Source organism: Phodopus roborovskii, unplaced genomic scaffold (genome assembly GCF_943737965.1).
Source record: "Phodopus roborovskii unplaced genomic scaffold, PHOROB, whole genome shotgun sequence".
Classification (NCBI taxonomy): Eukaryota; Metazoa; Chordata; class Mammalia; order Rodentia; family Cricetidae; genus Phodopus; species Phodopus roborovskii.
This window is the reverse complement of record NW_026126413.1, coordinates 8903599-8930246: the sequence shown is the minus strand read 5'-3', so window position 1 is coordinate 8930246 and position 26648 is coordinate 8903599. Positions and strand designations below refer to the sequence as shown.

Genomic DNA, 26648 nt, shown 5'->3' with positions numbered 1-26648 from the left:
TGGTTTTTCTTGCTTTTCCCTGTGCTGGTTCACTTCCACCCTCCGAAAGCTCCAAGGCGCCCTCCAGCTGTGCACTGGGCCCCAGCTGCGGAGGTCTGGGATGCCTCTCAGTCCCTTTCTCTCCCGGGAGGCGGGTCCTCGCTCCCCTGCGCTTCGCTGGGAGTCCAGTAGGGGTCGCTGCTCGGCGGCGCGCTCCCACCGCGGTGAATAACGGGGCCGGGCGGGAGGAGAAAGGAAACCTGCTGGAGGAGGCGGCGCGGCCCGCGGGCGGCTGAACGAGCGAGGGAGGAGAGAGTTCACTTTTGCCCCGGTGTCAGCAAGACGCGGCTGCCGCGGGCGCGGGCGAAGAAGCACCGAAGGAGCCGGTTGGCCAGCTCGGGAAAGCCGGGCGAGAGCAGCCGCAGGCGGGATCGGAGCGCGCCCGCGGGGCGTGGAGCCGGCGAGCCTGGCCAACGAGGGGAGCCACGGGGGGCGCGCCCCGGGAGGGCCCCCGGAGCAGCGCAGGATGCCGCACGAAGAGTTGCCGTCACTGCAACGGCCCCGCTATGGCTGTGAGTGCGCGGGCTCCCGCTGATCATGGGCACCCCTCTCGCTGGGACGGCGTTGGGGAGGCCGAGGGGGGACCGAGTGCACGCCGCAGAGGGACAGCGGCTGGCAAAGTTGGGAAGTGGAATTGCAAAGGAGCTGGGCGCCTATTTCCGCCCCTGTCCTCCAAATTCCTAACCGCAGCTTCCAGGCACGTCCCTCCACCCCGCAAGTCTCAGAGGCGCGGGCGCAGACCAGATTGTGGTTTAGGGGTGTCAGGTGAGGAGCCCGCCTAGTTCCTGGCGCTGCTGGCTAGGGCCAACGGGTGGCGTAGGATCTGATGCTTCCTACCCTTAAGGGGCAGAAAGTTTGTTTGCAGTGACTACAGGTGGCCACCGCAAGTTCTGTGCCTGCGCGCTCTGCAAGAGGTGAAGTCACTTTTCCTGGAAGGGCAGGCTTCTCCTAGCCTCTTTTGGGCCTCAACCTGAGCAGCTAGAACCACTTTGGGCCCCTCAGGTGTAAGGCCCTTCCAGTCAAAGCCCGCAGGGACATGTCCCGCCCCCAGCCACTCTCCTGGCTGCTCTCCCCGCCCCCGATCTCGCGCGCGGGAGGATTTCTGTGAGGACGAACTGCGAGCCTGTTTGACTTGAAGGTGGTGGTGTCGGTTACCCGGGCTGCTGGCGGAAAGTGGTGGCTTTGACTAACAAGAGCGAGGCAGATTATCACCAACCACGTGGCCCCAAGTGCAGAGTTCAGAGTCCTAACTATGTGCTAGGAAGCATTTCCTTTAAAACAAACAGAATGCTGGCTTTTTCTCCAGGATAGGCCCTGTTGGCAAACCCATGGCCGAGAACCAGGGGTTAATCTTTTGCTTAAGTTGGCCTTGGTGCAGAAGTAGCAGGTTTAGGTTAAGGTGGTCATTTCTGCAGCAGAGTTAGTGTGTTCATGTGGTTTGGGGTGTTTGGTAGGGACACAGATGAAATCTTTGTAAGAGGGTCTCCGACTTCCCTAAGTCATTTATACACACACACACACACACACACACACACACACACACACACACACACACCAGTCTTGGAGTGGACTGTCAGGGGTGGGAGGTTCCTTCCTCCCCTCCCCCCGTGACAGCAAGAAGGAGCCAGCTGCAGCTTCTGTAAAGTGAGAAAATGCATTCAGCGCCACCCAGCATTTTGCAGCCTGGGCCAGTTTGCAATTGGTAAACCACAGTGAGAGCTCCTGGGGCTGGAGGAGGAGCTCTGTGCTCATCTGCGGTTGCAGTGGCAACCTCAGGCCCATGGAAGCCCTTTCACATGACAGGCTTTTGGAACCTACGGTGGTTTCACTGTGTGGGGCAGGAAGATGACTATGAAGTCTGTAAACTAGGTGAGCACACATTACAACATGGTTTGGCATCACGTGATCCGCGGTATCCCTTACTGACGATGCCTGGTACAGAGGTGATGAATGTGGCCCAGGAATGCAGCCTTTCTATTCTCCCTTGCATGGTGATGCCTGTTGCTTCAGTGTGTCTTCAAAGACTAATCAAGGCGGCACAGACCTGGCAAGCCTGAAGTTGCTCTGTGGAGTCTCTCTTTGCTTGGAACTCTTCCTCTAACTTTTTGTGCTAATCTGACATTGCAGGGTAGAGTGCCGTCGGAGTGATTTACCTTCTCTGGGCTTGTGAAGTGCAGTCCTCCTGTGTCTCAACATGGTCAAAATGGGAAGGGAGTATGTGCTTATGTGTTAACCACACTGAGATGAAATATGAAGACTTTAATACAGTAGTCAGTTATACCATTTAAATAATACTTATGATAGCATGTTCATGTCTAGAATATGTTTACAATATGCTTTTTTAAAAAAACGATATCTAGAGCTGGTAAGATGGCTCAGCCAGTAAAGGTGCTGTGTTCAATCCCAGGACCCACACAGTGGAAAGAGAGAACTGATTCCTCCAAGATGTTGCTGACCTCCACATGCACACACAAAGTCACAGGAAATCTAGCACTCTACACCTTGTTGTTAATGAACTCTTTGACTATTTATCCAGAAGGGCCCTGTTTTCTGGGCCCCTTGTCAAGGCTGAATACCATGTCAGGAAGAACAACAGGGTTGTCCACACCTTGTGTTATAGGGCTTGCCTTTTCCTGCTTACTAGTTTGGTAAGCAGGTGAGTTTAGAAGGCTTCCAGCTCTGCAACATAGGTTGTATCCCCAAGACTTAAATCAGGTAAGCGCAAATAGTTTGTTCTGAAGTCAGTTTGGTGCTGAAAATTCTGTCTTTGCAAGTGTTGTCAAACTGAAAGGCAACCTTTTGGTTGTTTGAATTAAGCTGTTTTACTTGCTTCATGGATGGGTTTTTTTGTTCCCTAACCCGCTGAACTGTTTTTACAGTCAGTAATTCTTACACAGTGCAACTAAATTAACTTGGCTCAAGTCTCCCTGTTCCTCTCCAGGGTACATGATGTCTGTAAAATACCACATCCAAAGTTGTACTTGAGGGACTTGTCAGGAGACTCTCCATGGTAGCTGTGAATCGTCTCAGTTTTCTGACAGACTGATGAGGGCGTCCTGATTTGGACACAAGTGTGCATTGAATTAAAATGATATAGATTATCTCCATTTAATTCCTGGTCATGTTTTCCCACAGGCTACGAAGTCATGTGATGTGATACAAATAGGACAGTGTTGAACCATCTTTGCAGTAATGCAATATTGAGGGAAGGTCAGAAAGAAAAAAGAGGCAGTAGCCATATGTATGCAGACATAAACACAGGTATAGATACATGTTTAAACAACACAGACGCTTAGGTACAATTTACAATAACTTTTCTGCCATTGTAATGAATTATGGTATATCTGCCAAGTTACTTCCAAAATCACATTCACCACCATGATCTGTCAGAAGTTTTACTCTAATTATTTGAGTTGAAAAGGTCAATGAAAGCAAAAGATGGCCCTTGTCACCTACAGTTAAGTTCCCTCCTCACTAGTAATCCAGTCAACACTGAAGTGTCATTCTGGGCCACTACTGATTGTATGTATGGCAAGAATGGTGGATTTCTACTCTGAAAAACACAGGTCCTTCTCATGAGTTACGTTGTAAAAATATCACTGTCCTTGTTTGCTCCCTTTAGAAAGTGAAGCATCAATCAGGTGTGGTGATACATGCTTGTCATTCCAATACCCAAGGCCAAGGCAGGATGATTATGATTTTGAGGTCAGCTTGGGCTATGTGAAGAGCTCAAGGCTAGTCTGAACTACATAACAAGATCTTAAAAAGAGGAAAGTTCAACATCAAGGTCATAGAGATAGCTACGTCAGTGAAGTACTTGTCTGGCTGGCATGAAGGTCTGATATCTATCTCTAGACCCTTGTCAGATAAAGAAGAAAATATCCAGATGTGGTGGTGCACGCTTATAGTCACAGTACTGGGGAGGCAGAGGATCCCTGTGGCTCACTGGTGAGCCAGCCTATCTTAATCAGAGAGCCCCAGGTCCCGGTAAGATACCCGTCTCAAAAAGAAGGTGGATGGCTTCTAAAGAGCAACACCGGAGGTTGACATGGGCAGGCAAGCCATGAGCATACACACACAAGGGCATCAGAGACTCCTCTCTCTCTCTCTCCCTCTCTCTCTCTCTCTCTCTCTCCCTCTCTCTCTCTCTCTCTCTCTCTCTCTCTCTCTCTCTCTCTCTCTCTCCCTCTCATTGTAAAGCTTTAACTGATAATGTTGAAGTTTTGAACGATGCTCTTGTCAGAAGTGTGGATGGTGTGTGTGGCTTCTAAGTTGCCTGGGAACTGAACTATTGAGGTGGTTGACTTAACTATGCTTTACATTTGCCCATCTGACATTTGCCCACTGCGGTGGGAGAGGGCAGTGACTCTGCCCCTATTGCCTGTAGCTCTAACTCACTGTGCTTTCATCTGGGAGACAGGAGAATGTGTGCGATGCTGCCATGTGATGCTATGTCCATAGACAGAAAGTCAAGCTACTTACTCCTTTATGCTGTCATGTTTTGGTTGAGCTCCCGAAGGTCAGCAGCTAAAGTGTTATTTTAGTGTGCTTTTAACTTTAATTACACATGCTGAATAACTTGTTTGGGAAAGTTTAAGCTTGAGTACCAAGTTTGCTTTCGATGTTCATGTTATTTGGGGTGTTAGCTAACCTTCTTTTCTCTAGGGAAGTGTTGGTTTGCAGTTGACCCTTACTCACCTACTCTAGAAGCTTATTTTGTGTGTGTGGTACTGGGAACCAAACCTCAGTCATTGTCTATACTCTTCCAACTGATCCATACCACAGCCCTCTATAACCCATACAACAGCTCCCTTTGGTTCAAGGCTCCTATACAAACAGCACTAACACTTGATTAGTCTTCAGGGTAACCAATGGAGAAGCAAAGGTCACTCAGTTCCAGAGCAAGCAATTACCATGGCCTATGGAATTCAGGCTTGTGACCTAACTAAGCCTGGGTGTCTTTTTAAAATGTGTAATTGTTCCTATCTGCTCGTATTATTAACTTTTTGGGGACTGGGAGACGGTAGTATGGAAAATTCTCACAGAAGCTGAAATCCATGATTCTGTGTCAGGCCACACAGCTAGTTGGTGACAGGGGCAACTTGAAGCAACTCTAAACTCTGGAGTCTTTCCTCATCCACCATTTGCCAAGATGCCACAACTGAGTTGTGTGTGTGTGTGTGTGTGTGTGTGTGTGTGTGTGTGTGTGTGTGTGTGTGTAGGGGCGGGGGTCACTCCTTTCTGCCTCTTTCAGCTATTGGTCACGATTTCATCAAAGTCCAAGAATCTTACAGTCATTCGGATGGGGCGCTATTAAAAATAGATGCCTGTATCCTTTAATGTCAATGTCAATGCTTCCTTTTTCCTAAGAAAAAGCACAGCCAATTTGTGGACTTATATTCGTAGAGTACATTAAAGCTTGTCAAAGGATTCTGGGTGTAGATAAAGACATGCCATCAGGCTCTGAGGCCCTGATGTGAAAAGAAGGCTTTTCCATAATAGTATAGTGGCACGCACCAATGGCTCTAAATAGGATAATTTGTGAAATGCATTTTATTATGTATACCATCCATCCCTTGAATGTGGGTTTGATGAGAAAAACTTGCAGTGGGGTGGCTGACTGACCGGTGAGCTGCCACTCGTACTTCATTGCTCTATTTTCTCTTTCCCCCTTCAGAGGCAGCCTTGTGTGAAGGAAGTGGCAAGAGCTGGAAAGTTGAATAGATTTGGGTCTGAATTCTGACTTTGATCCCTGCCGGAGTGGCCTTGGTATCTCCTTCAGCGCCTTGGACTATAGCGCTGATTCATGCGTGGTTCCTGGATCACGGGGCTAAACAAATTGTAGCTTTTTCAATTCCTTGAGCATCTATATTGCATCTGCACAAATTATGGGTGGAGAGGAAATGCCTAGTTATAACAAATAAGAGAATCAGAGGACTGGGGATGTAGCTCAGTCAGTAGAATGAATGCCGAGCATGTGTGATGCCTCAGGTTCGATCCCCAGCACTGCATAAAGCAGGCACGCGGTAACCCTGTAATCTCAGCACTTGGAAGGTGAGGCAGGAAGATCAGAAGTTCAAGGCCACCCTCAGCTACTCCGGAATGTGAGGCCAGCCTGAGCTATGGAAGGCCCTGCCAGAAGGAAGGAAGGCTTAGAGTAAGGAATAACCCTTTCGAGTGCATTTTCTGGTTCTGTGGAAGTGGTGGACCTATGCGGCACTGGGTCAGAGCAATGAAAGGGCTTTGTTGAGGATTCTGAATTTGAGAAAGCCCTTCAGATAGGTCAGGGGCAGAATTGAAAGGTATTCCGGGGTATTTGTTGTGGGAATATTTTCCTGGGATTGATGCTGAGGGGTCAAGAAGTACCCTGGAGTCCTTTTTTTTTTTTTTATAGGCAGCAAAGGTCAGTTTGTGGTGTCTTTCTTTTTAGGATAATTTATTTTTATTTTATGTGCATTGGTGTTTTGCCTACATCTGTGTCTGTGCGAGGGGGTCAGATCTTGGAGCTGTCATGTGGGCACTGGGAATTGAAGCCAGGTCCTCTGAGAGGGCAGTCAGTACCCTTAACTACTGAACCATCTCTCCAGTTCTCCAGTTTGTGGTATCTTAAGAGTGCCCAAGTAATAGATATCTTCCTGAACTTTGAGATATTTATTTATTTTTTTAAGTGAAATGTTCTTGAGCGAGTAGTGCAGTAAAACAGGAAGTAGGTATGTGGTTAATCGGGTGGGGGGGTACATGAGATACACTCTGTTCAGATTGGCCCAAGGTCCTCTGGTTTGGGGTACCTTTAGGATGGGCAGCATGGCTTTGCTAAAAGTAAGTGAATTCTCTGAGAACAGGTAAGGGAAACATGCATAGTTAGAGTGGGCATGGATCTTGACAGCAAGGTTATCAAGGGATAGGGTTTCTTCCTCTTGTTTCCTCATTCTCTGAGTTATCCGGGGCAATTTCACCTCTCACGTTCCACAGGTGATCATTGCCTCCTGATGATCAACATCCAGGTTTGACTGAAGAATGACTGAAGCCTTGTATGCAGCTTATTTATTGGCAGTTGGCTGGGGAACTTGTCAGTAGTTACACTCTCTTCGGCAAGAGACCCACAGAGTCTACCAAGTTTAGCTGCATCCTCCTTTGACTTGACACCCATAGGTTGCTTCTTGGTCTTTTGGCGAGGTGAAAGTGCCATTTTACAATCAAGCATTGCACACGACCTGTCTTTGTCATGGGAGCGTCTCCATCAGTGCAGTGGTTTTCCGAAAGCCATCGTAGAACATTCTTTGGGAACTTGCTGAAAAGGCAGACACCTGTCCTTACCCAGCATATAGAAGTTCTGGGCTCAGCCCCGCCCCCCACTCTCCAAGTTTTAATAATCCTTCCAGGTGATGCTGATGCCCTGGAACATTAGAAGTGTGAAAAGCTATTTGCAGTGTTCTATTACTCTCTTCACTGTGTTTGCAGATTTTTGCCAAGAAAGTGGCAAACATAGGTCCCTTACATAATACTTCATTTATACCATCTGTTTGTGTTTTACTTGAGCACACAGATATACCATGTCCCAACCTAGGGCACTGACTTCTGTACAAGTTCGTGATTATTGTATAGAATTGGTTTCAGCCTGGTTTTGAGGTTGCTTTGCTCTCCTCTGGGAAGTGAATGTGATACGGAAGGGAAGATCATGAGTCTTTATGGACTGGCTGTCCAGTGATTTGCAGGGGAAGAGGCTCTGCTAGAGTCAGCGTGTGGTTAGAATGGGTATTCCCCATTGGCTCACGCATTTGCACACTTGGTCCTCAGTTGGCAGTGCTGTTTGGGAGGTTTAGTGGGTGGGCCTTGACGGAGGAAGTCTGTCCTCAGGCATCGAACTGCAGGGTGGACAGTGGACAGTAAGTATTAGGATGTGTTTGCTTTTTCCTCTAGATAATTCACACTGTTTTCATTCATTTACACGTAGTTTTAAGAGTTTTTTAAAATGTGTTATTAGAGATCATTAGGACAGATGTAAGAATACAAGTGTATCCAGGCCCCACACCTTGCAGAAGAATGACAGATAGTGTTCATTTTGCAATTGATGAAATGTAGAGGGTATTCTTATTACTTTAGCTTGGGATTCCCAAAGGAGAGAGACTTGTTCGTTCTCTCTCTCTCAAGACAAGGTCTTACTATGCATGATGGGCCAGAGAGGAAAGTGTATTTTGTTTTGTTTATTTTATTTTGGGGAGAGGCAGAGTGTTGCTATGTAGTTCAAGTTGACATGGACCTTATATTTCTACTTTGTCAGCCTCCTGAGTGCTGGATTACAGATATGAACTCCTTTAATTTGGGTGAGAAAGCTTTTAACTGCTTTCATTTTTCTGCTCCTATTGAAGGAAGACAATTTTGTGTTTTGTGTGTGTGTGTGTGTGTGTGTGTGTATATATATATATAATATATATATATATATATATATATTAATGGAGTAGTGGGGGGTTGAGAGACTGCTCAGCAATTCAGAGCACTGGCTGCACTTCCAGAGGATCAGGGTTTAATCCCCAGCACCCACATGGTGGCTCATGATTGTCTGTAACTCCTGTTCCAGAGGATCGGACACCCTGTATGTATATTTGAAATGGACATACATGTAGACAAAACACCAATGTTCATAAAATACAAATAAATAAATAAATAATAAAAAATGGAGTTGGATGCAGTGGCGTACTAAGTCATCTCGAATTGAAGCGGAAGGGCTGCCATGCTTTTTGTGGGCAGTCTGGCTCTCTGGATGATTATGGCTACCTCAAAAAAAAAAAAAAAATGAAAACAAACAAACAACAACAACTAAAAACCCAACAACAAAAATTTAGATGCTTGTAGTCATGTGCATTTGCTGGCCAAGCTACGCAGGAAGCTAATGCAGAAAGATCACTTGAGCCCAGTAATTCAGAACTAGCTGAGACTTTGCCCCCAAATTGAACCCCAAATCAAGGGAGCTGGAAGGATTGGGCTGTAGCTCAGTAGGAGGGACTGGCTTGGCATATGTATGGTGGCCCATGGTTCAACTAAGTACCTTAGTTCCTGATGATTTTGCTCAGCTCTCATATTAAGTAATGTTAATAATATATTTCCTCCTGTTGACTCAAGCTACACTGATTTGATTTGCATGTGATAATATATTTTAATTACTTAGGAATCTAGCCAGTACCTGCCCTTTGGCACCTGGGAGATACTCAATGAATTCAATTGTTACAGGTTTAGCTCAGTTTTCTACTTATCTAAACGAGGCACTCATTTCCACTACCAATCAATGAGTTTTAAAGAGTAGACATTTCATCTTGAGTTTAGGTTTGCTTTCTCCTGTGGATCCCAAGCAAGTTATTTCAATTTTTGTGTGCTTTCATTTGCAACATGTGGTTGGGAAAGTGCATCCTCAAAGGGCTGAATGATTTTCATATGGACCTGCATGTACCCAGAATGGACCTCATTAGGGTCATGCCTCTAATGGTGGGTAGCACAGGTGGAATTCCCTTCATCAATCATTTCTATCCCCCTTTCCCCTTCAATGCAAAGTGTATCTGCATTCCTGTCTCTTTCTCCTTTGAGAATATGAAAATTCTTTAGTCTTTTCTGAGGACATCGAGTTCTGTCTATTAATTTGGTTAGGGATCAAATTAATCCTTGTAGATGTTCACTTAACTCCTATATTCTCTTAGTGTTTCCAAATAAGGCTGGAGAGGGTTTTAGGTTTCTGTGTTGTATGTTTGGTCCTCACAGTGATCTTGTAGTTGTCACCAGCATATCCGAGCCATCATTCCAAAGCTATCGAGCCTTCTCCTGTCTCATGTAGTCTTCCAGGATTAAATTGGTCATTGCCACTGCTGCTGTTCAGAAGGGTTTAGTGCCAGGTAAATGAGAAGGAACTACTGGAAATGTCTTGATATGTTATGCCTGACTTCAACTGTGGTGTAATGCCTGGGTCAGCTGATTGTCCTGTGGGAGGTTGGCAGGGAGGTGAGGAGGAGGAGGAGGAAGTACATTGGATTTGTTAGGCATCCTTCAGACCTCAGTACTTCCAGAACATTTGCCAAGTTGGAAGTTCACAGGCCCAGTGAAGCTTTCCTGTGTGGTAACTAGGGTGTTGGAGAACCTTGAGTCCTGGGGCTGGGGCTGTGACTGGGGCTGGGGCTCAGTGGCAGAATTTTTGACTTGAATGCTTGAGGTCCTGGGCTTGGTCCCCAGCACTAAGAAATAAAGATCCTTGGCTATTCACTTGCAGATGATTTATTTGTTCTCTTATCTTCTCCTTTCTACCTTTCCCTTTTATTTATTATAATTATTTATTCCAGTGAGTTTCTGTACTGGATACTTTCACATTATTGTTACCATGATAACTGACAACGATAACCTACAGGAGGAAAAACTGATTTTGGCTCATGGTTTCAGAGAATTTCAGTCCATCTGGCAGAGAGGGCAAGATGGAGCAACATGGTTTGTGGCAGCCGAACCAGTGTCAGGGACTGCTCACATCACAGCAGGCCATGAACAGAGAGAGAGGCAGGCACTAAGCTGACTATAACCTTCAACCCAATGACCCACTTTTTTCAGACAAAGCCCATCTTTTAAAGGTTCCACAGTCTCCCAAATTAGCACCACTGTCTAGGGAGGCTTGAGGTACAAGCTGATATCTCAATGGGTTCACACCATACGTTTCATATAATCATTTATCAACTCCTACTCCCTGCCTCCCCAAAAGGGGCCACTGCCATCAACCGAACTTGGCAGATTCCATAGTGGGAACCTGAGTAGATCATTCTTTGCCTCAGCTGTGGGCTCACTGAGCAGGCTTTGCAGGGTTGCACTGAAGGACTTGGCAAGATGTCAGTCACACAGCCTAATGGAATGAGTACAACCCCCCCTACCCCCCAAACCTCCCTGTGCTTCCCATGTGAGTTCTAATAAGGCGGCTCTCCGGAGCCTTACTGCCTATTAAACCCTTAGTAAGTTTGTCCAAGAAATGATCATTACAGAACTAATACAAACATGTGCTTGCTTTGTTCTGCATTTACTAATGACTTTTATTCAGCAAATGGAAAACATTCATTTTTTTAAAAAGGCATATATAAAGCTACTTTTCCTCCGTCCTTTGGCATTGACCCTGGGGATAGTCTCGAAGTTTTTCTCCTCATGTCTCCTGCAAAGTGTTTGCTATTGTTAGTCTGAACTGGGGAGTAGCTTGTGCTTATACTTCCTCCCCCCACCCCCCAGTGTGAGCTGTGGCTCTAACTTTGCATATTTTAGAGGTGAACTCTGAGAAAGAAACAAAATTTGTGATGTCCTTTTAAGTGGTTGTTTTGGAACCTCCGCACATGTATCTTTGGTCTGTTAAGACAGACTAACAAGTCATCAAACAAGGAATGCTCTGTTTAACCTAAGCTTGTGTGATAGTTCTAGAAAGTTCTGTAGAACTGTTTTAGAGATTGCCTTTAGGAGAAGGACTGAGAGGGAGGATAGGTGTACTATTTGAAATATTCTTTCAGTATGTATTACTTTCCAAAAAAACAAAGCAAATGTGTTATTTTAAAAAATTGTACCACATCGATGACTCCGAGAATAATGTGAATAAAATAGACCATAATAAAATTGATGAGCACCAGAAGTGTGCTTCTTTCAATACTGTATCTGCAGCACTGGGTGCATAGCTTGTGTCACCTGTCTTACTTTTAATCAAACGGCAGAGAAATGATCGTGACAGCTGTTTCTTTGTTCTGAGATAATGGAGGGATTAAGTATTTCCCCCTCTTCTCCAAATTTTCTCTGATACACAGTTCTATAGTTAGAAAAGCTTTTTGCTTCTCGAGACACAGGGCTCTTTGTAGCCATGGACTCTACTTTGAGAAAAATCGGATTCTATAGAACATGTTTATTATTTTGGGGAGGATTTATGATAGTCCAGTTTCCAGGTGTGCTTGTGTGTGTGTATGAGAATGTATATGTACATATACATATATGCATGTATGCATATGAAAATATGTATATATATGTGCATGTAGATGCATATGAGAATGTATATGTGTATATACATGTGTGTATGTGTATTCATATGTGTATGTGAGAGGCTGACTGACAGGAGTATTGAGAGGTCCCAGGACTCTGACGAGATGGATGTTGTAGTTGAAATAGAGATAATGGAAGTTTGAGTCAAAGGCATAAGGATCAGCAAAGCAAAGACAGCAATGGGGAAAGAAAAAAGAAGAAGAAGAAAAAAAACATGTAGACAGTGGCTATTCGCCATTTTAAAATTTCTAAAGATGTGTATAGGGAGTTTATCTGCAAAAAATAATAATGAATCAAGTAGTGTCGCCAGTGAATGAAGACGGCTGACATAAATCCAGGGCACTGCTCTCCTGAGTTAAAAGGAGAGCTCTTCACAACCTGGAGAGAGGCAGGCCACTTGTGATCATCCCCTTAGTCAACACGAGATGAGAAGTGTCTTTGTGTCATGGACTTTACCCCCCAGCTTGCAGATTAGGTATCTTTATGGGTCACTTGTGACCAAACCCTCACATCAGACGACAGGAAGCTTCTCAGTGTCTCCTAACCAGATAGCACCTTTTTCCCTTGAAAGGAGAGGCAAACATTTGTGAGCGGTGTACAGGTAAAACAAAGTAGGTTGTTCCTGCTTGGCCTTTTGGAAGCCACTGTTGTGTGCACTGCACTATGTTGCAAAATTGAGACACCATTGGAAGTGCTACAGACCTGGAATAGTGAGAAATGTGAGGCCAAGGGCAGAGGGATTGAGTGATGCTTACTGTGTGAGATTGGGCATGACTTCTTCGTCTATATCTGGAAGATGGGTTCGTGTTTACTTCACCTGCAAAGTGCCACGAGGCAAGGGAGAGGGCTCTGGGAGCAGTTTCAGTATGTGTCTGCATGGTGGCGTGAGGAGGCAAGCTAGCACTTCCTTGAACAACTCATTCTTGGTCTTCACAGTGTTGAAAAGGGTACAGCCTCTAGTCATCGGCCTCAGAGGTGGCGCCACTCTAGTTTTGTGGCACACCATTTTGGGGGGACTCTGATTTGAAATGAGCTCTTTTCCCCCCTCTAGATTGAAAGATGTAAATTTCATTTTCTAAGATTAAACCTTTTAGCCAGAGTTGCCTTTGCCCATCTGACCTTTCTCCTTTATTTCTCTAAAAGGAAGTGTAGAAATGAAGCTGCCAGTTAATGGTAGGATTCCAGAAGCTGGAAAGACTTTCCCAGAGGAGTTTCTTCAATCTGTAGTAGTTAAAAAGTGTTTGCTGAAGGAAAGGGGCCACCTCTGGTTCTCACAGGAGAGGAGGGGATAATTTTGTCTCCTTTTCTATTGGTAGAGAACATTTTTAACATGATGACATGCTGTGACTTCTTGGGAAAGTAGTGTTGGTGTTTGTGAAGTCTTGGGCAGCTGGAGGTTGAGATCTCCCAGGGCTGAGCATGGATATCACCAGCTGGCTAAGGTCATGTGTTGAATGCATGTCCTTGACTATTGTCCATGCTGTCACAATATCACATTTTGACTTAGAGATCTAATTCATTGTGGTCAATCTGTATCCTGGTTAGATTTAGCTTGACTCAAGCTAAAGTTATTTGGGAAGGGGGACTTTGAATTGGGAAAATGCCCTGTAAGATTTGCCTGTAGGTGAGTCTGTAGTATCTTTTCTTGATTAATGATTGATGAGGGTAGATCCAGCTCCCCAGGGGTGGCCCAGGAGGTGGTCTAGAAACAGCACTCCTGTGGCTTCTACATCAGCTCCTGCCTCCAGGTTCCTACCTCAGTTTCTGTTCTGGCTTCCTTCCCTCAGTGACAGACTGTTACCTGAAGTGTGAGATGAAACAAACCTTTTCCTTCCCAAGTTGCTTTTGGTCATGGTGTTCACAACAATAGAAACCATTAAACACTCCAAAGCAAATGCTAGTTTCCAAGATGCTGTCTCCTAGATCTTCTATTTGTTTCAGGGGATGTTCTTGCAGGATATCTTAATTTTAATTCAGTTATTATATGATACACTTATCATTTTTGCTTTAAAAGTAACTTAGTGTCATATATATATATTGCCATTATATAAAGGTATTTCATTATGGCATTTCAAAGATTTCAAAGTGTACCTAAGGTATTGTTTTTTTATAAGATTTATTTATTTATTATGGCTACAGTGTTCCATCTTCACATATGCCTGCAGGCCAGAAGAAGGCACAAGATCTCATTACAGATGGTTGTGAGCCATCCTGTGGTTGCTGGGAATTGAACTCAGGACCTCAGGAAGAAGAGACATCACTCTTAACCACTGAGCCATCTCTCCATACAGTAGTTTGATCACATTCACCTTGTCTGCTACTGTTTCTTGTCTTTGCTCTTTTTTTCCCTCTTTCCTTCTACAGCCCTGGCAGTTTCTCCCTTTACTTTTCATGTCTCTCGTTTTTATACCTCCTAGTCAGAATGGCTGCCCCCAGGGGGGGAAAAACAAACAAACAAACAAACAAACAAAAAAAAACAGCACATGCTGGTGAGAACGCGAGGAAAAATAAACCTTCGTTCATGCACTGCTGGTGTAAATGCAAATTAAACTAGTGCTGTCACTGGGGAAATTAACATGGAACTCCCCCCCCCCCATTAAGTATAGAACTTCCATTTGATCCAGCCATACCACTCCTGGGTCTATATCGAAAAGAATCAAAGTTAACTTACTGTAGAGAGATATTGCCTCGCTGTGTTCATCACATACTGCTCACCATAGCCAAGTTACACAATCAGGTTAGCTGTCCATCAATGCGTGAAGGGCTAAAGAGAATGTGACATTCTCTCTCTCTCTCTCTCTCTCTCTCTCTCTCTCTCTCTCACACACACACACACACACACACACACACGCGCACGCACGAATGAGGCTTTCACTCAACTATAAAGAATCAAATTAGGTTATTTGGATTTTTTTTTTCTCCCCATTTAAAAATGTTTGAACTTTCAGAGCCTCAAAGGCCACAGTGAGCATTCATTTTCCTCTCTTAGCTTCTCCAGTGTTAATACAACACCACCCATCCACCTGCAGGTTTGGGACAGCTCACCTCCAAACCCTTTAGCGTGCATCTCAGCTCCCAGGAATGAGGACATTCTCTTACACAAACACATCCTTGGAACCACACATTTTTTTCCCAGTTCTCTTGGACAGCATCAATTCTACATGGGGATTCCCCCAGCTGTACTTTAGAGCCATCTTTCAGGGTCCGGTGAAGTTTCTCAGTTGCCTTTGATTGCTATGTTCCTTTTCCTGGATGCGGCAGCTCCCACTTTCCCGTCAGTTCAATGACACTGGGTCCCAAGGAGCCAATTTCCTGATGTGGGTGCCTCATGAATGTCTGTTTCCTTTGTGCATCTGCCAGGGCAATGTCCTACCTACCATTCCCAGTGATAAGTAAATACTTTTTAAAAACCTCCCTGGAGGTTGCAATATATAGTCAAGACTAGAAACTTCACTGAAGTTAAAACCTGGCATATAATGTAAATTTACCATGGCCTAGCAGCATCAGGAAGACATTCGAAGGGAAGGGAAGGGGAACAAGAGAGGGTAAGGAACAAAACGTCATGTGCAAACTCTAGATTTAAATATGCATACAAGGCCAGGAACTGGTACAACCTTTAATCCCAGCACTTGGAAGGCAGAGGCAGGCAGGTTTCTGAGTTTGAGGCCAGCCTGGTCTATATAGTTAGTTCCAGGACAGCCAAGAGCTACACAGTGAAACCCTATCTTAAAGAACAAAGATAAAAAATATATATTATAAATGTATATGATATGAAAGCAATGAAGGGAATTATTTGGGGAAATGTGGGAAGCAAATAGAGCAATATACAATGATATGTATATATGAAAACATAATTATTTTATGCTAAAATTAATCTTAAAGAATTACATGAACTGTCCTTGTCCATATGCAGAACCTTTTATCTTCTCAAACCAAAACTCCGGACTTGTGAAATGGCAATTCCTCATTCTTTTTCTCCATCCACAACCTTGTTCCCACCATTACACCTCTGTAGACACCTCATGTAGGTGACGTCGTATAGGTAGTATTAGGCCTTCCAGACAAGTCATGTCTCATTTGGCATGTCTTCAGAGTTCGTCCCGGTCACAGTGTTTGTCAGTATTTCCTTCCTTACAAGTAAAATCAAATACTACTCCAATTTGTGGACACCGTGTACACACACCATGCTATCTGTTAGTTTGTTGATGGCCACTTGGCTATTGTGGGGAAAAAGCTGCTGTGAACACAGTGTACCCTTCTTTCAGTTATGGCCCAGTAAGTGGGATTGCTGGACTACATTGACAATTCTGTGTTCAATCATTTAAGAAGCCACTGTGTACCTCTCACTTTAAATGGAGTAAATTGAAGAACACTTGGAAGAATGAGGTATCTTTGCATGTAAATATGCTCTTGTTAGCTTTGCAGACCTCCAGCCTCCTGTTCCCACGGCCTCTGGGAAGGCTGTGTGTGGATCTCTCATATCTTCACAGAGAATTAAGTATTATGGGCTTAAATTACCTGTGGCAAATTTATTTCTTGGCAATCTGAGGAGACACACAGGACAGGGTTAGAATGTGGCCTTCATTTGTTTTTCATGACTTTGGTTTTTGATTGGCAAATTGGAATAGTACGTGGACAGGTGGTTGCTGTGATCTCTGTAAATAGTGTAAAGTGAAGTAAAGGATGCTTTCCCAGAGCATATGGGATTTAAAAATACAATATTGTTCTGGTGTGTTAACCAAATTCCTTCAAATGCTGGCGGTGTGGCCTAATCAAGATGCTAAGTTTGCCTGTAAAATAGGGGTAAAAATTATAATTGTACTTGGACTAATTAATCTGTGCATAGGCTATTAAGAATAACATAATATGCTTAAAAGATGCTTAGGTGATTCCAGCTGTCCCCAGAAGCTGGTATTTTCAAATGTCTCATTACTGTTTGGTTGAACGCAGCCCCTCTATCCAGCTGTCTTGGGACTGGCAACCCGAGGCCTCTGGAATGGTGGGTAATAGGGAACATGAGTGAGGTAAAGGTGGATGGAAGCTGGTGCTGGAAGTAACTGAACTGCAAGCAAGGGAAAACAGCTTCCTGGGGTGCGTAAGAGAAGTTTCTATGTTGCTGGGGCAGCAGAGTGTAGATAAAGCACGTATGTTTGGGTGGTTCAGGCTTCTTTCTGCTTTGACTATAGTGAACTTGGGACTAGCCAGAATTTGCAGGAGGAATTTGAAGGCTACTTATTCCTCCATTCCCTGGCTGCCTGTGAGCCAAGAACTCTATGTGAACCACAGGCTAATTCCACATCGCCAAGTTGTTGGTTTAATGGGTTCATTTGAGGCAGGGTCTCATATGATCCAGTCTGGTCTAGAGTAAGCTCTGTTTATGACAATGTTGAACACTTGATGCCTCTTCCTCTACCTCCCAAGTGCGGGATTACAAGCACGTACCACCACATCTTGCTTCCCAGTTGTTGCCTCTTAATGATTAGTTTAGAGATTGTGCTAAGTACACTGTGTGGTGTTCCCAGGGTTATTTAACAAGGAAAATGTTGGCTCTGCAGAAGAACCTAGTGTGTTTTGAAACTCAAGACATTCTACTTCAGCAGAAAACTCAAGAGCCTGTGTCCAGGCCTCTAGTCTGTCCTAACTCCCCAGGACAGCTTGAGAAGGGTATGTTCACATTTGGTCAGAGGTGACGGGATGGGATGTGACATTATAAACTCAGTTTAAGAAAGGGGGACTGGCTTTATTCTTCTCTGCCAGTTCGATTCTAATAGTACTAGTAGCAACAATTATATCCAAATGCTTATATGTGCTAGGTGCTATTTTAGTCACTTATTTATTTATTTATTAGGCAGGATTCAGCACAAACTCTGTATCCAGCAGGAACTTTGAACTCTTGATCCTCCTGCATCTACTTCCCAAAGTGCTGGGATTACGGGCATAATACCCCCACTCCTGGCTTCTAAGCATGTAAAATAAAATGAATTATCCGGTGTAATCCTTACAACCGGTTTGTGATATTAGCCCCACTTTACTCGAGAGAAAACAGGTTCAGACACATTAAGTACTTGCATAAGATACGGCTCATCAGTAGTGGAATGAAGATTTGAACTCAGGTAGTGTGACTCCCGGCTTTGGGCCCACCATGCCTGTTTAATTCAAATTTAAAGTCAACTTCGGTTCCTTTGTACTGTGTATTCTGGGAAAAGTATTTAGCCATTGTATCTTCTTCCTTTATGTTCTTGCTATGACAATTTGGCACTTTTCCATCCATTCAGTTTGGGGCAAGGAAGACTTCTAGATATCCTAGCATGGTGACTGGCTAATCTTAAAACAATAGCATGCATTTCCAGGGGGTAGGACTAGCTGGTGCTCATCATCGTCATCATCATCACTACCATCACCATCATCCTTCAAGTGTAGCATCTGTCACATGTTAGGCAGGCATTCCCAGCCCTGGTGTCTGTTATTACATCACGATTTGGTCTTCACCAGTGTTAAAAGGCCATTGCATGAGAGAAGGAAGAGAGAGCAGAAGGGTGCAGGAGTGGCAGATAGCACAGGAAGGATGTGGAAGGGTCCTAACCTTGTGAGAGAGAAGACAGTGAGTGCACGCCTACATGCACTCATGGAGGCAGCATTGCAGCAAGTCACTCGCACGCCTTTAGCACATTCAGAGGATGAGAGCTGGGAAAGAATGTGGTCCCTTTTTAGAACAGTTTCTGTCAGGTTTACACTGCAGCGACTGTAGGGTTTAGCCAACAGTTCAGCAGAAAATAGACTCATTTGGAAGCCCTTTGATCAGAGTGGATGGCTGAGACAGATAATGTTTCCAAGAGAATTTCTATAGCAACAGGACTTTCTGAAATAAATCCATAACTTGTGTTTATGAATATCTACTTTCTGTATTTTGCTTTGGCTCATAGGAAGCACAGCCAAATTTGGAATATAGCTATAGAATTTGTGAAGGGCTTGAGCATGGCTTCCAGGGTATTTATAGTCCCTCTGCTTTCCTTGATCTTATTTTATTTTCCCTCTACCTGCTTTCTTCAGGCCCAACTTTGCAAACCTCAAAACACTGCAGGAAAAATTGAAATATTAGTGTTCCTTGAACAAACCTGTGCTTAGGCTTCCCTCTACCCCCTGGGAGCTAATGTTCCCATGGGGCCATGGTGGAAAGTGTTAGAACCGTGCAACTCTAATTTACTACCACTCAGCCCGGATTTCTCTCTGTGATCTGAAGTTGCAAGGTCATACACAGTGTTCCTGGCATTGTTAGGATCAAAGCTTGGGACCTGGCTGCCCCAATAAGCTAGGTTCGGCCGCCTGTACCCATGCTAACAAAAGAGACAGGTAATTGTGAAAATCAGAGAGGAGATGTATTCAATGTGACTACATCAGGAAGAGTAGCAAATAAAGAGGTCTAGTGGACCAGTCCTTAAAAAAAAAAAAATTCAGTGGTCTTAAAAACACACATATTTAGGTTGCTTCCAAGTTCTGGCTATTACAAATAATGCTGCTATGGACATAGTTGAACAGATGTCCTTATTGTATGAATATGCCTAAGAGTGGAATTGCTGGATCTTGAGGTAGACTGGTTCCCATTTTCCTGAGACACTGTCCTACTGACTTCCAAAGTGACTGTACGGGAGTTTGTACCCCTCCCACCAGCAGTGGAGGAGTGCTCCCCACTCTCTACACCCTCTCCAGCATGAACTGTCTTTGGTATTTTTTTATTTTAGCCATTCTGACAGGAGTGAGATGGTTTCTCCGAGTTATTTTGATTTGCTTTTCCCTGATGGCTAAGGATGTTGAGCACTTTCTTAAGTGTCTTTCAGCCATTTTGGATTCCTCTTTTGAGAATTCTCTATTAGTTCTGTACCCTACTTTTTAATTGGATTATTTGATGTTTTAGTGACAAGCTTCTTAAGTTCTTTGTATATTTTGGAGATCAGCCCTCTGTCAAATGGGATTGGTGAATATCTTTTTCCAGTCTGTGGGCTGCTGTTTTGTTTTGTTGACTGTGTCCTTTGCCTTACAGAGCTTTTCAGTTTCAGGAGGTCCCATTTATTAATTGTTCATTTCAGTGTCTGTGCTACTGGTGTTATGTTCAGGAAGTGGTCTCCTGTATCAATTCGTTCAAGAGTACCTCCCACTTTCTCTTCTAAGAGGTTCAGAGTGGCTGGATTTATGTTGAGGTCTTCAATCCATTTGGACTTGAGTTTTGTGCATGGCGATAGACGTGGGTCTATCTGAAGTCTTCTACACACCAGCATCCACTTATGCCAACACCATTTGTTGAAGATGTTTTCTTTTTTCCATTGTATAATTTTAGCTTCTTTGTCAAAACTCAGGTGTTCATAGGTGTGTGGGTTAATATCAGGGTTTTAAATTCAATTCCATTGGTCTTCCTGTTTATTTTTGTGCCAATGGTAAGCTGTTTTTTAGGACTATAGCCATATAGTAGAGCTTGAAGTTTGGGATGGTAATGCCTGAGAACTGAAGAATGGATGGAGAAAATGTGGTACCTTTACCCAATGGAGCACTACTCAGTGGAAAAAACAATAGAATCTTGAAATTCACAGGCAAATGGATGGAACTAGGAGAAACCATGCTGAGTGAGGTAACAAAAAGACAAACATGGTATGCACTCACTCATACATGAATTTTAGACATAGAGCAAAAGATTATGAGCCTACACTGCCAGAAAAGCTAGGAAACAAGAAGGACCCTAAAAGAGACATACATGGTATCACTGAGAAGGGGAAAGGGACAAGATCTCCCAAGCAAATTGGAAGCATGGGGGGAGGGGAGAGGGAGTTAGGAGAAAGAGGATGGGAGAGGTGGGCATGAGGGAGCAGGAAAATTGAGTTAGGGAAAGAATAGAGGAGAGCAAGAAAAGAGATACCACAATAGAGGGAGCCATTATGGGTTTTAAGAGACATGTGGCACTAGGGTAAGTCCCGAAACCTACAAGGATGACTCCACTAATAATCTAAGAAATACTGGAGAGGCTACCTTAAATCCACTTCTCCAATAATGAGATTGATGACTACCTTATATACCATACTGGAGCCTTCATCCAGTAGCTGATGAAAGCAGAAGCAGACACCCACAGCTAAACACTGAACCCAACTCCTGGAATCCATTTGCAGAAAGGGAGAAGTCATGAGCAAAGGGGTCAAGGCCAGGCTGGAGAAACCCTCAGAAACTGCTGACCTGAACAAGGGGGAGCTCATAGACTCCAGTCTCATACGTGGGAAACCAGCATAGGAGCTACCTAGACCCCCTGAATGTGGTGTTAGTTAGGAGGACTGGGCAGTCTATGGGGCCTCTGGTTGTGGATCAGTATGTATCCCTAGTACAAGAATGGACTTTGGGGGCCCATTCCACATAGAGGGATACTCTCTCAGCCTAGACACATGCGGGAGGGCCTAGGCCCTGCTCCAGATGATATGGCAGACTTTGAAGATCCCCCATGGAAGGCCTTACCTTCCCTGGGGAGCAGAAAGGGGATGGGATGGGGGTTGATGGGGGAGACAGGAGGAAGGGAGGGTGTGGGAACTGAGATTGACATGTAAAACAAGCTATTTCAAATTTAAATACAAAATTATTAAAAAAAGAAAGAAAGAAAGAAAAAATACACACTTATTTTCTTACTTATTCATGGGTGCGGGGAAGATGCATACCAGGCGCATGTCTGGAGGTCAGAGGACATCTTGGAAGTGTCAGAGGATACCTGGGAAGTCAGTTTTCTCCACTGTGTGGATTCCAGGGGTAAATCTCAGGTTGTCGGACTTGATAGCAAACACCTTTACCTTCTGAGCCACCTCACAACCCTTCTGGTTTAAACTGAGGATAGAGGAAGGTAACTGTACAGTACCAGTTAAGTAAGGTGTGGTCCCACCCATCACTGACCCATCATTGTCTTGGGTTTGTCCTGTCCTCTAATGTGGTTCCTGTCCTGTGTGAAATCCTTTCCTGGGAAACACGTTCCTCCTCTGTCAGGCATGCCTTTCACGTCCCCCAGCATGCGATTCATGGGGAAATTACAATTTCACAGTGTTCATTGGTCTCAACAGCCTGATACCCAAAGGAAGAGCCACACATCTCTTTAGGGTGTCTCTTCTGACAGTACGGCTCCTGTAGTCCCTGTGTGATGAGGGACAAGCAGTACAGCACTAAGCCTTTGCTGGGTAGGGAGAGTGTTCAGTGAGTGGAGAAGGGGAGGAGAGGAGCGCTCCGTGAAGACTTCCTGAGTCAGTTTTGGTTGAGAGATAACAGGCCATGTGAGAGATGGACAGGAGGAAAGTATCTAGCGATGGGACCACGGTACCCCAGTGGTCGAGGATTCTCGGAGCATCCCAAACATATTTTTTGCTCCCTCTTCTTGCCCTTGTCACCTGGTGATTGAGCCCGACCTTTACCTTTCCCTTCCCTGATTTGCATGATCTGCTAGAACCTGAGTGTGCTCCCCCGTGTCAGGGGGCTGCTGTGTTTATTACTGTCCAGAAGGATGGAAAGAAGGCTTCAGAACTCACCATGCTGTGGACTGAGACTATTTGAGGAGATGGCGTCTTCATTAACATTTTATTGTTTGCTTTCCTTGTTCTTTTACTACCTTCTGTTGTGCATAAACTTCTGAAGTCTGAATAGCAAACAGCTGTTCACGTTGCCATCGGAGAATCCCAGACACAGCTTAAATAGATAGTGTATCGTGATGTGGAGAAATACTCATGGGATAAAGTGAAAGAGCAGGGCACGCTAGGGGAGTTAGGACCTAGACTGCATGAGGGAAGCCTGGGAGGATATGGGTCAAAATGTTAGCAGTTGTTTTAAACAGAAAGACGTTTCCTGTTCTGCAGGCTTCCTTTTTCCCAGAGAGACCTGTAATCACATTAAAAGAAGAAATCACGTTGGCTTTTATGTGATTCCTTCCGACGATGAGAGACGGGCTCCCCTGTCTGTCTTCATGGGAGTCAGCAGACGGATGCAGTGACTGGCCGGTGCTCAGCTTGCTGACCCCACGTGCCCACTGACCTCACCTGTACCCACGAGACCCATGACATCATTTTGCCTCCTGGCTTAGCTCACACACGCCAACCAGGAATGGGAGTTTTCGTGCAGTGCTGAGGCCAGCAGTTGGAATTTGACTGAGTTCGAGTTGAAAACTCTTGGGTAACTTTATGGGTCTGGTCTGGTTTGGAGCAGGTTTTCTCATAGCTTGTGCCAATATCCTCCTTTCTTGATGCCCTCAAGTCACAAGATTAGAGTGTTTGCTCAGCCCTGGGTTTCCCTTCATCGGTGTCCAGTCATTTTCCTGCAAGCAGAATTTCGGTCAGTGGGCACATCACCAGCAAGGGCCAAATTAGACATAATTGCACATGAGTTTAACTTTAAGGGTCTGTGGCTTAAAGTGCTCGGCAGAAGCATGCCAAGCCAGCAGCTTTGTTCTCTCTGGGAACAGCATGCCCTGGAAGAAAGGTTATAACCCATTGTCCAAATGGAGATACCTGGAAAGGGGGACTGTGAATAATGATGCTAGCCAAACCGGGATGAAATGGGTTTCCTGCCTTTTAGGACCAGAATTTCTCTGTTCAGTGAAATGAAATTGACTACCCTCGACAGCATCTTTACAGCAATCTTGGATTAGAAGTTAGAAGCCAAAACGGTGGGAAAGGACGCCGGAGGGAGCCTTTCAGAACAGGAGTGAGTCGGGTTCCTTTTCAGCAACATTGAGCAAAAGCTACAGGCACCATTCAACAGTTGTCTGCACATTCAAAAGCTGGGGCTTGGGCTATTATTCCTTTGCTCAGTTTCCTTGTGAGCTCTGCTCCTTTTCCCCTGACATAAAGGAGAAGGTCTGTACGCCAGAGTCTGCCAGGATGGCGGTCCCTTTCAAACCCAAGGGAGCAGCCTGAAGGGGTGTAACGACCCCTTCTAGATTTCACAGTACATGCAGGATTCTATACTAGGTAATCCAGGGTCTGAGCTGCATGAAAAATGAGGACAGGACAAGCAGGTCCTTCCTGCTGGAAGGACAGGACCTGCTTGCTCTCTGTCCCCAAGCTGTCACATACTCAATGGTAGGCTCTTCTTAGAGCCAATGGGGGACGCTGTAGAGGCAGGAGCATGCAGGCCACTTCTGGAACTGCTTGTTGCAGTGACAAGTGTGTGATGGGAGCATCTGGAAGGTGAGAGACTGACATGCTAGTGGATCCCGAGGCCAGGCTTTCACCTTGCAGTCTGGAAGTTCCGCAAGAGACAGTTCTTTGCTGCATTTGTGTGTGTGTGTCCTGTATCTTGTAATTGTACATTGTCATTTATGACAACCTAAGCTGTCTCCAGACACTGCTAGATGTCCCCGGTGGAGAATAATTACTTTTAGTAAAGAAACAAATTCAGTTACTGAACGTTTTGTTTGGTGTGGCTGTGTTTCCTCTGGCCTGGCTCCCACCTGAAGCTTTTATGATGCCATGCACTAGACCAATTAGTGCTTGTGATGGTGCATGGTGATTTCAGATGAAGTGCCCTCTCCTTCATGGCCTTGGCTTTGAGATAAAGTGATGTGGGCTCCCTTCCCCCACATCAGGAATGCATGAGTAATGAGATCTTTCTATAAGAAAGGGGATTATGCTTTTTTCCCACCCTTTAAAATCCTTTCTTCCAAATGTCTGCTATGACCAGTATCTTGGGCATTATTGGGACAGAAATGTCTAATTTCAAACAAGGGTTCTCCAATGAAATGCTGCCCACACTTAGAAATATGCATGCAGGGAGGCTGGGCTATGTGCAGGGCTAGCTCCCGGGTTTTTAGGCCACATGTGCAGTAATGGGCTCCAGTGAGTACCAACTCTTAGCTATAGAAAACTGGCACATGTATCCAAGGGGATGAAATAATGCTCAGAGTGGGGTCAGCCTAAGGTTTTGTGTAGTCTGCTTTGTACAAAGCTGATCACAAGCCTCTTTTGGCCATGAGTTGCTCTAGCCTTGAGAACGGTCAGACAATGGGAAGACTGATGTTTGCAGAAACTTCCCTGGGGTTGTGATAAGTGCTTTAGCAGGACAGCCTTAGATAGATGGCTGCACTATCTCAATGGACAGGGAAGAAGCATGACAGGCCCCAAAAGGCAGTAAGTAGGCTGGACTGCTTTAGATCTGATCCGCCTGCCTCTGCATCCTGAGTGCTGGGATTAAAGGCACGCACTATCAATGCCTGGCCTGGGTTACCATAATTTAATTGAGGATTCTAGTCCAAATATCAAAGTCTTGGATTTGTCTTTCTACCCGGAAGTAGCAGAATTGCAGATGAGGGAATGAGTGACAGCTGGAACAAGGTGGGTGGACCTGTGTGTGCACTGTTTGGTCCTATGGTGTTGTATAATAACAAGCCATCCCCAAACTTACGCTCACTGACTCTCCAGGCTGAGAATTCAGACAGGACTTGGTGGGGGTAGCCTGTCTCTGCTCTGTTTACAGGACAAATTAATGAGCCTTGGCTGGAAGACTAAAACTGCAGCTGGGTGCTGGAATCTGGCATTAGCGGCTGGGATGACTTGAAGGCTGGTTCCAACCAGTCTGTTCACCAGGGTATCTCCCAGCATGGTGGCTGGTCCCCAAGAGCATTGTAGCTGAGGAGAGATAATGTCTCAAGAGCCTGTGTGGAAGAGGCATGGGTTTTTAATAACTCCACTCTGTAAGTCACGCAGCATCTCTTCTGCCATGCTCAATTGATTGGAACCATTGTAAGTCTGCCCAGATTCAAGGGGTATGGATCCTCTCTTTGGAAAAATTAAAGGATTTTTAACCATTTAAACACACACACACACACACACACACACACACACACAGGCACATCAATTAAAAAACTTATACTGTACCATGGCACTGATCCAGTTGAAAATTAGCTTGAGTAGAAGTCTGCTGTGCTGTATCAAGAGTGGATTAATTGTAAGTAGGAAAAAAGAACTGTGAATATTGTAGAGAACTAATGAAAAATTAAAGTGTATAGAAAATTGGTGCTAATTTAGACACTTAGTAGTTGGGGGATGGTTTGAAAATATTTACGTAAGTTATAATATGCAGACTTGAAAAATAAAATATTTTTATCATATAAGAAATCAACCTAAAAATCTATTGCATGAAAAAGATTATCTACAGAAAACATGTATGCAATGATGAATAGCATTTTTATAAAACACGTATGTGTGTGTAAATATTAGCAAAAAGTTGCATGCAAAATTATTATTATTACTAAAGTGTGTCTGTATAGAGGTATGTGTGAGTGTGCGTGTGAGTGTGCATGTTCATGTGCTGTTGTGTGCACGCAGAGAGCAGAGGACAACTTCCGGAGCTCATTGCTCTTCTGCCTTGTTGAATGCCTCTTTTAGAGTTTCTGCTGTACTGTGTACACGTTCCTGACCACCTCTCCTGTCTCTTTTACCTGCTGAGCTAGTCCCCCTACCGCATGAAATAGTTTTAAAGGCACCGCACTAGACTGTTAGTGGTGGTTTTTAATAGAGACAAGAATAGAATTTGGGTACATGGTAGATATGCAGGAAATGTCACATTTTACTTTCCAT

The 26648-nt window shown here is 44.7% G+C and overlaps 1 protein-coding gene across 1 annotated transcript in view; it reads left to right on the top strand.

Annotated features, from left to right (window-relative positions):
• The first annotated feature begins 229 nt into the window (after window positions 1-229).
• The window catches only part of Iqgap2 (IQ motif containing GTPase activating protein 2), a 258214-nt gene continuing 231795 nt past the window's right edge, over window positions 230-26648 (top strand). The window contains exon 1 of the mRNA XM_051183006.1: window positions 230-551. Within this exon, the coding sequence (XP_051038963.1) occupies window positions 506-551 (46 nt within the window). The 5' untranslated portion in view covers window positions 230-505. The remainder of the gene's footprint in view (window positions 552-26648) is intronic.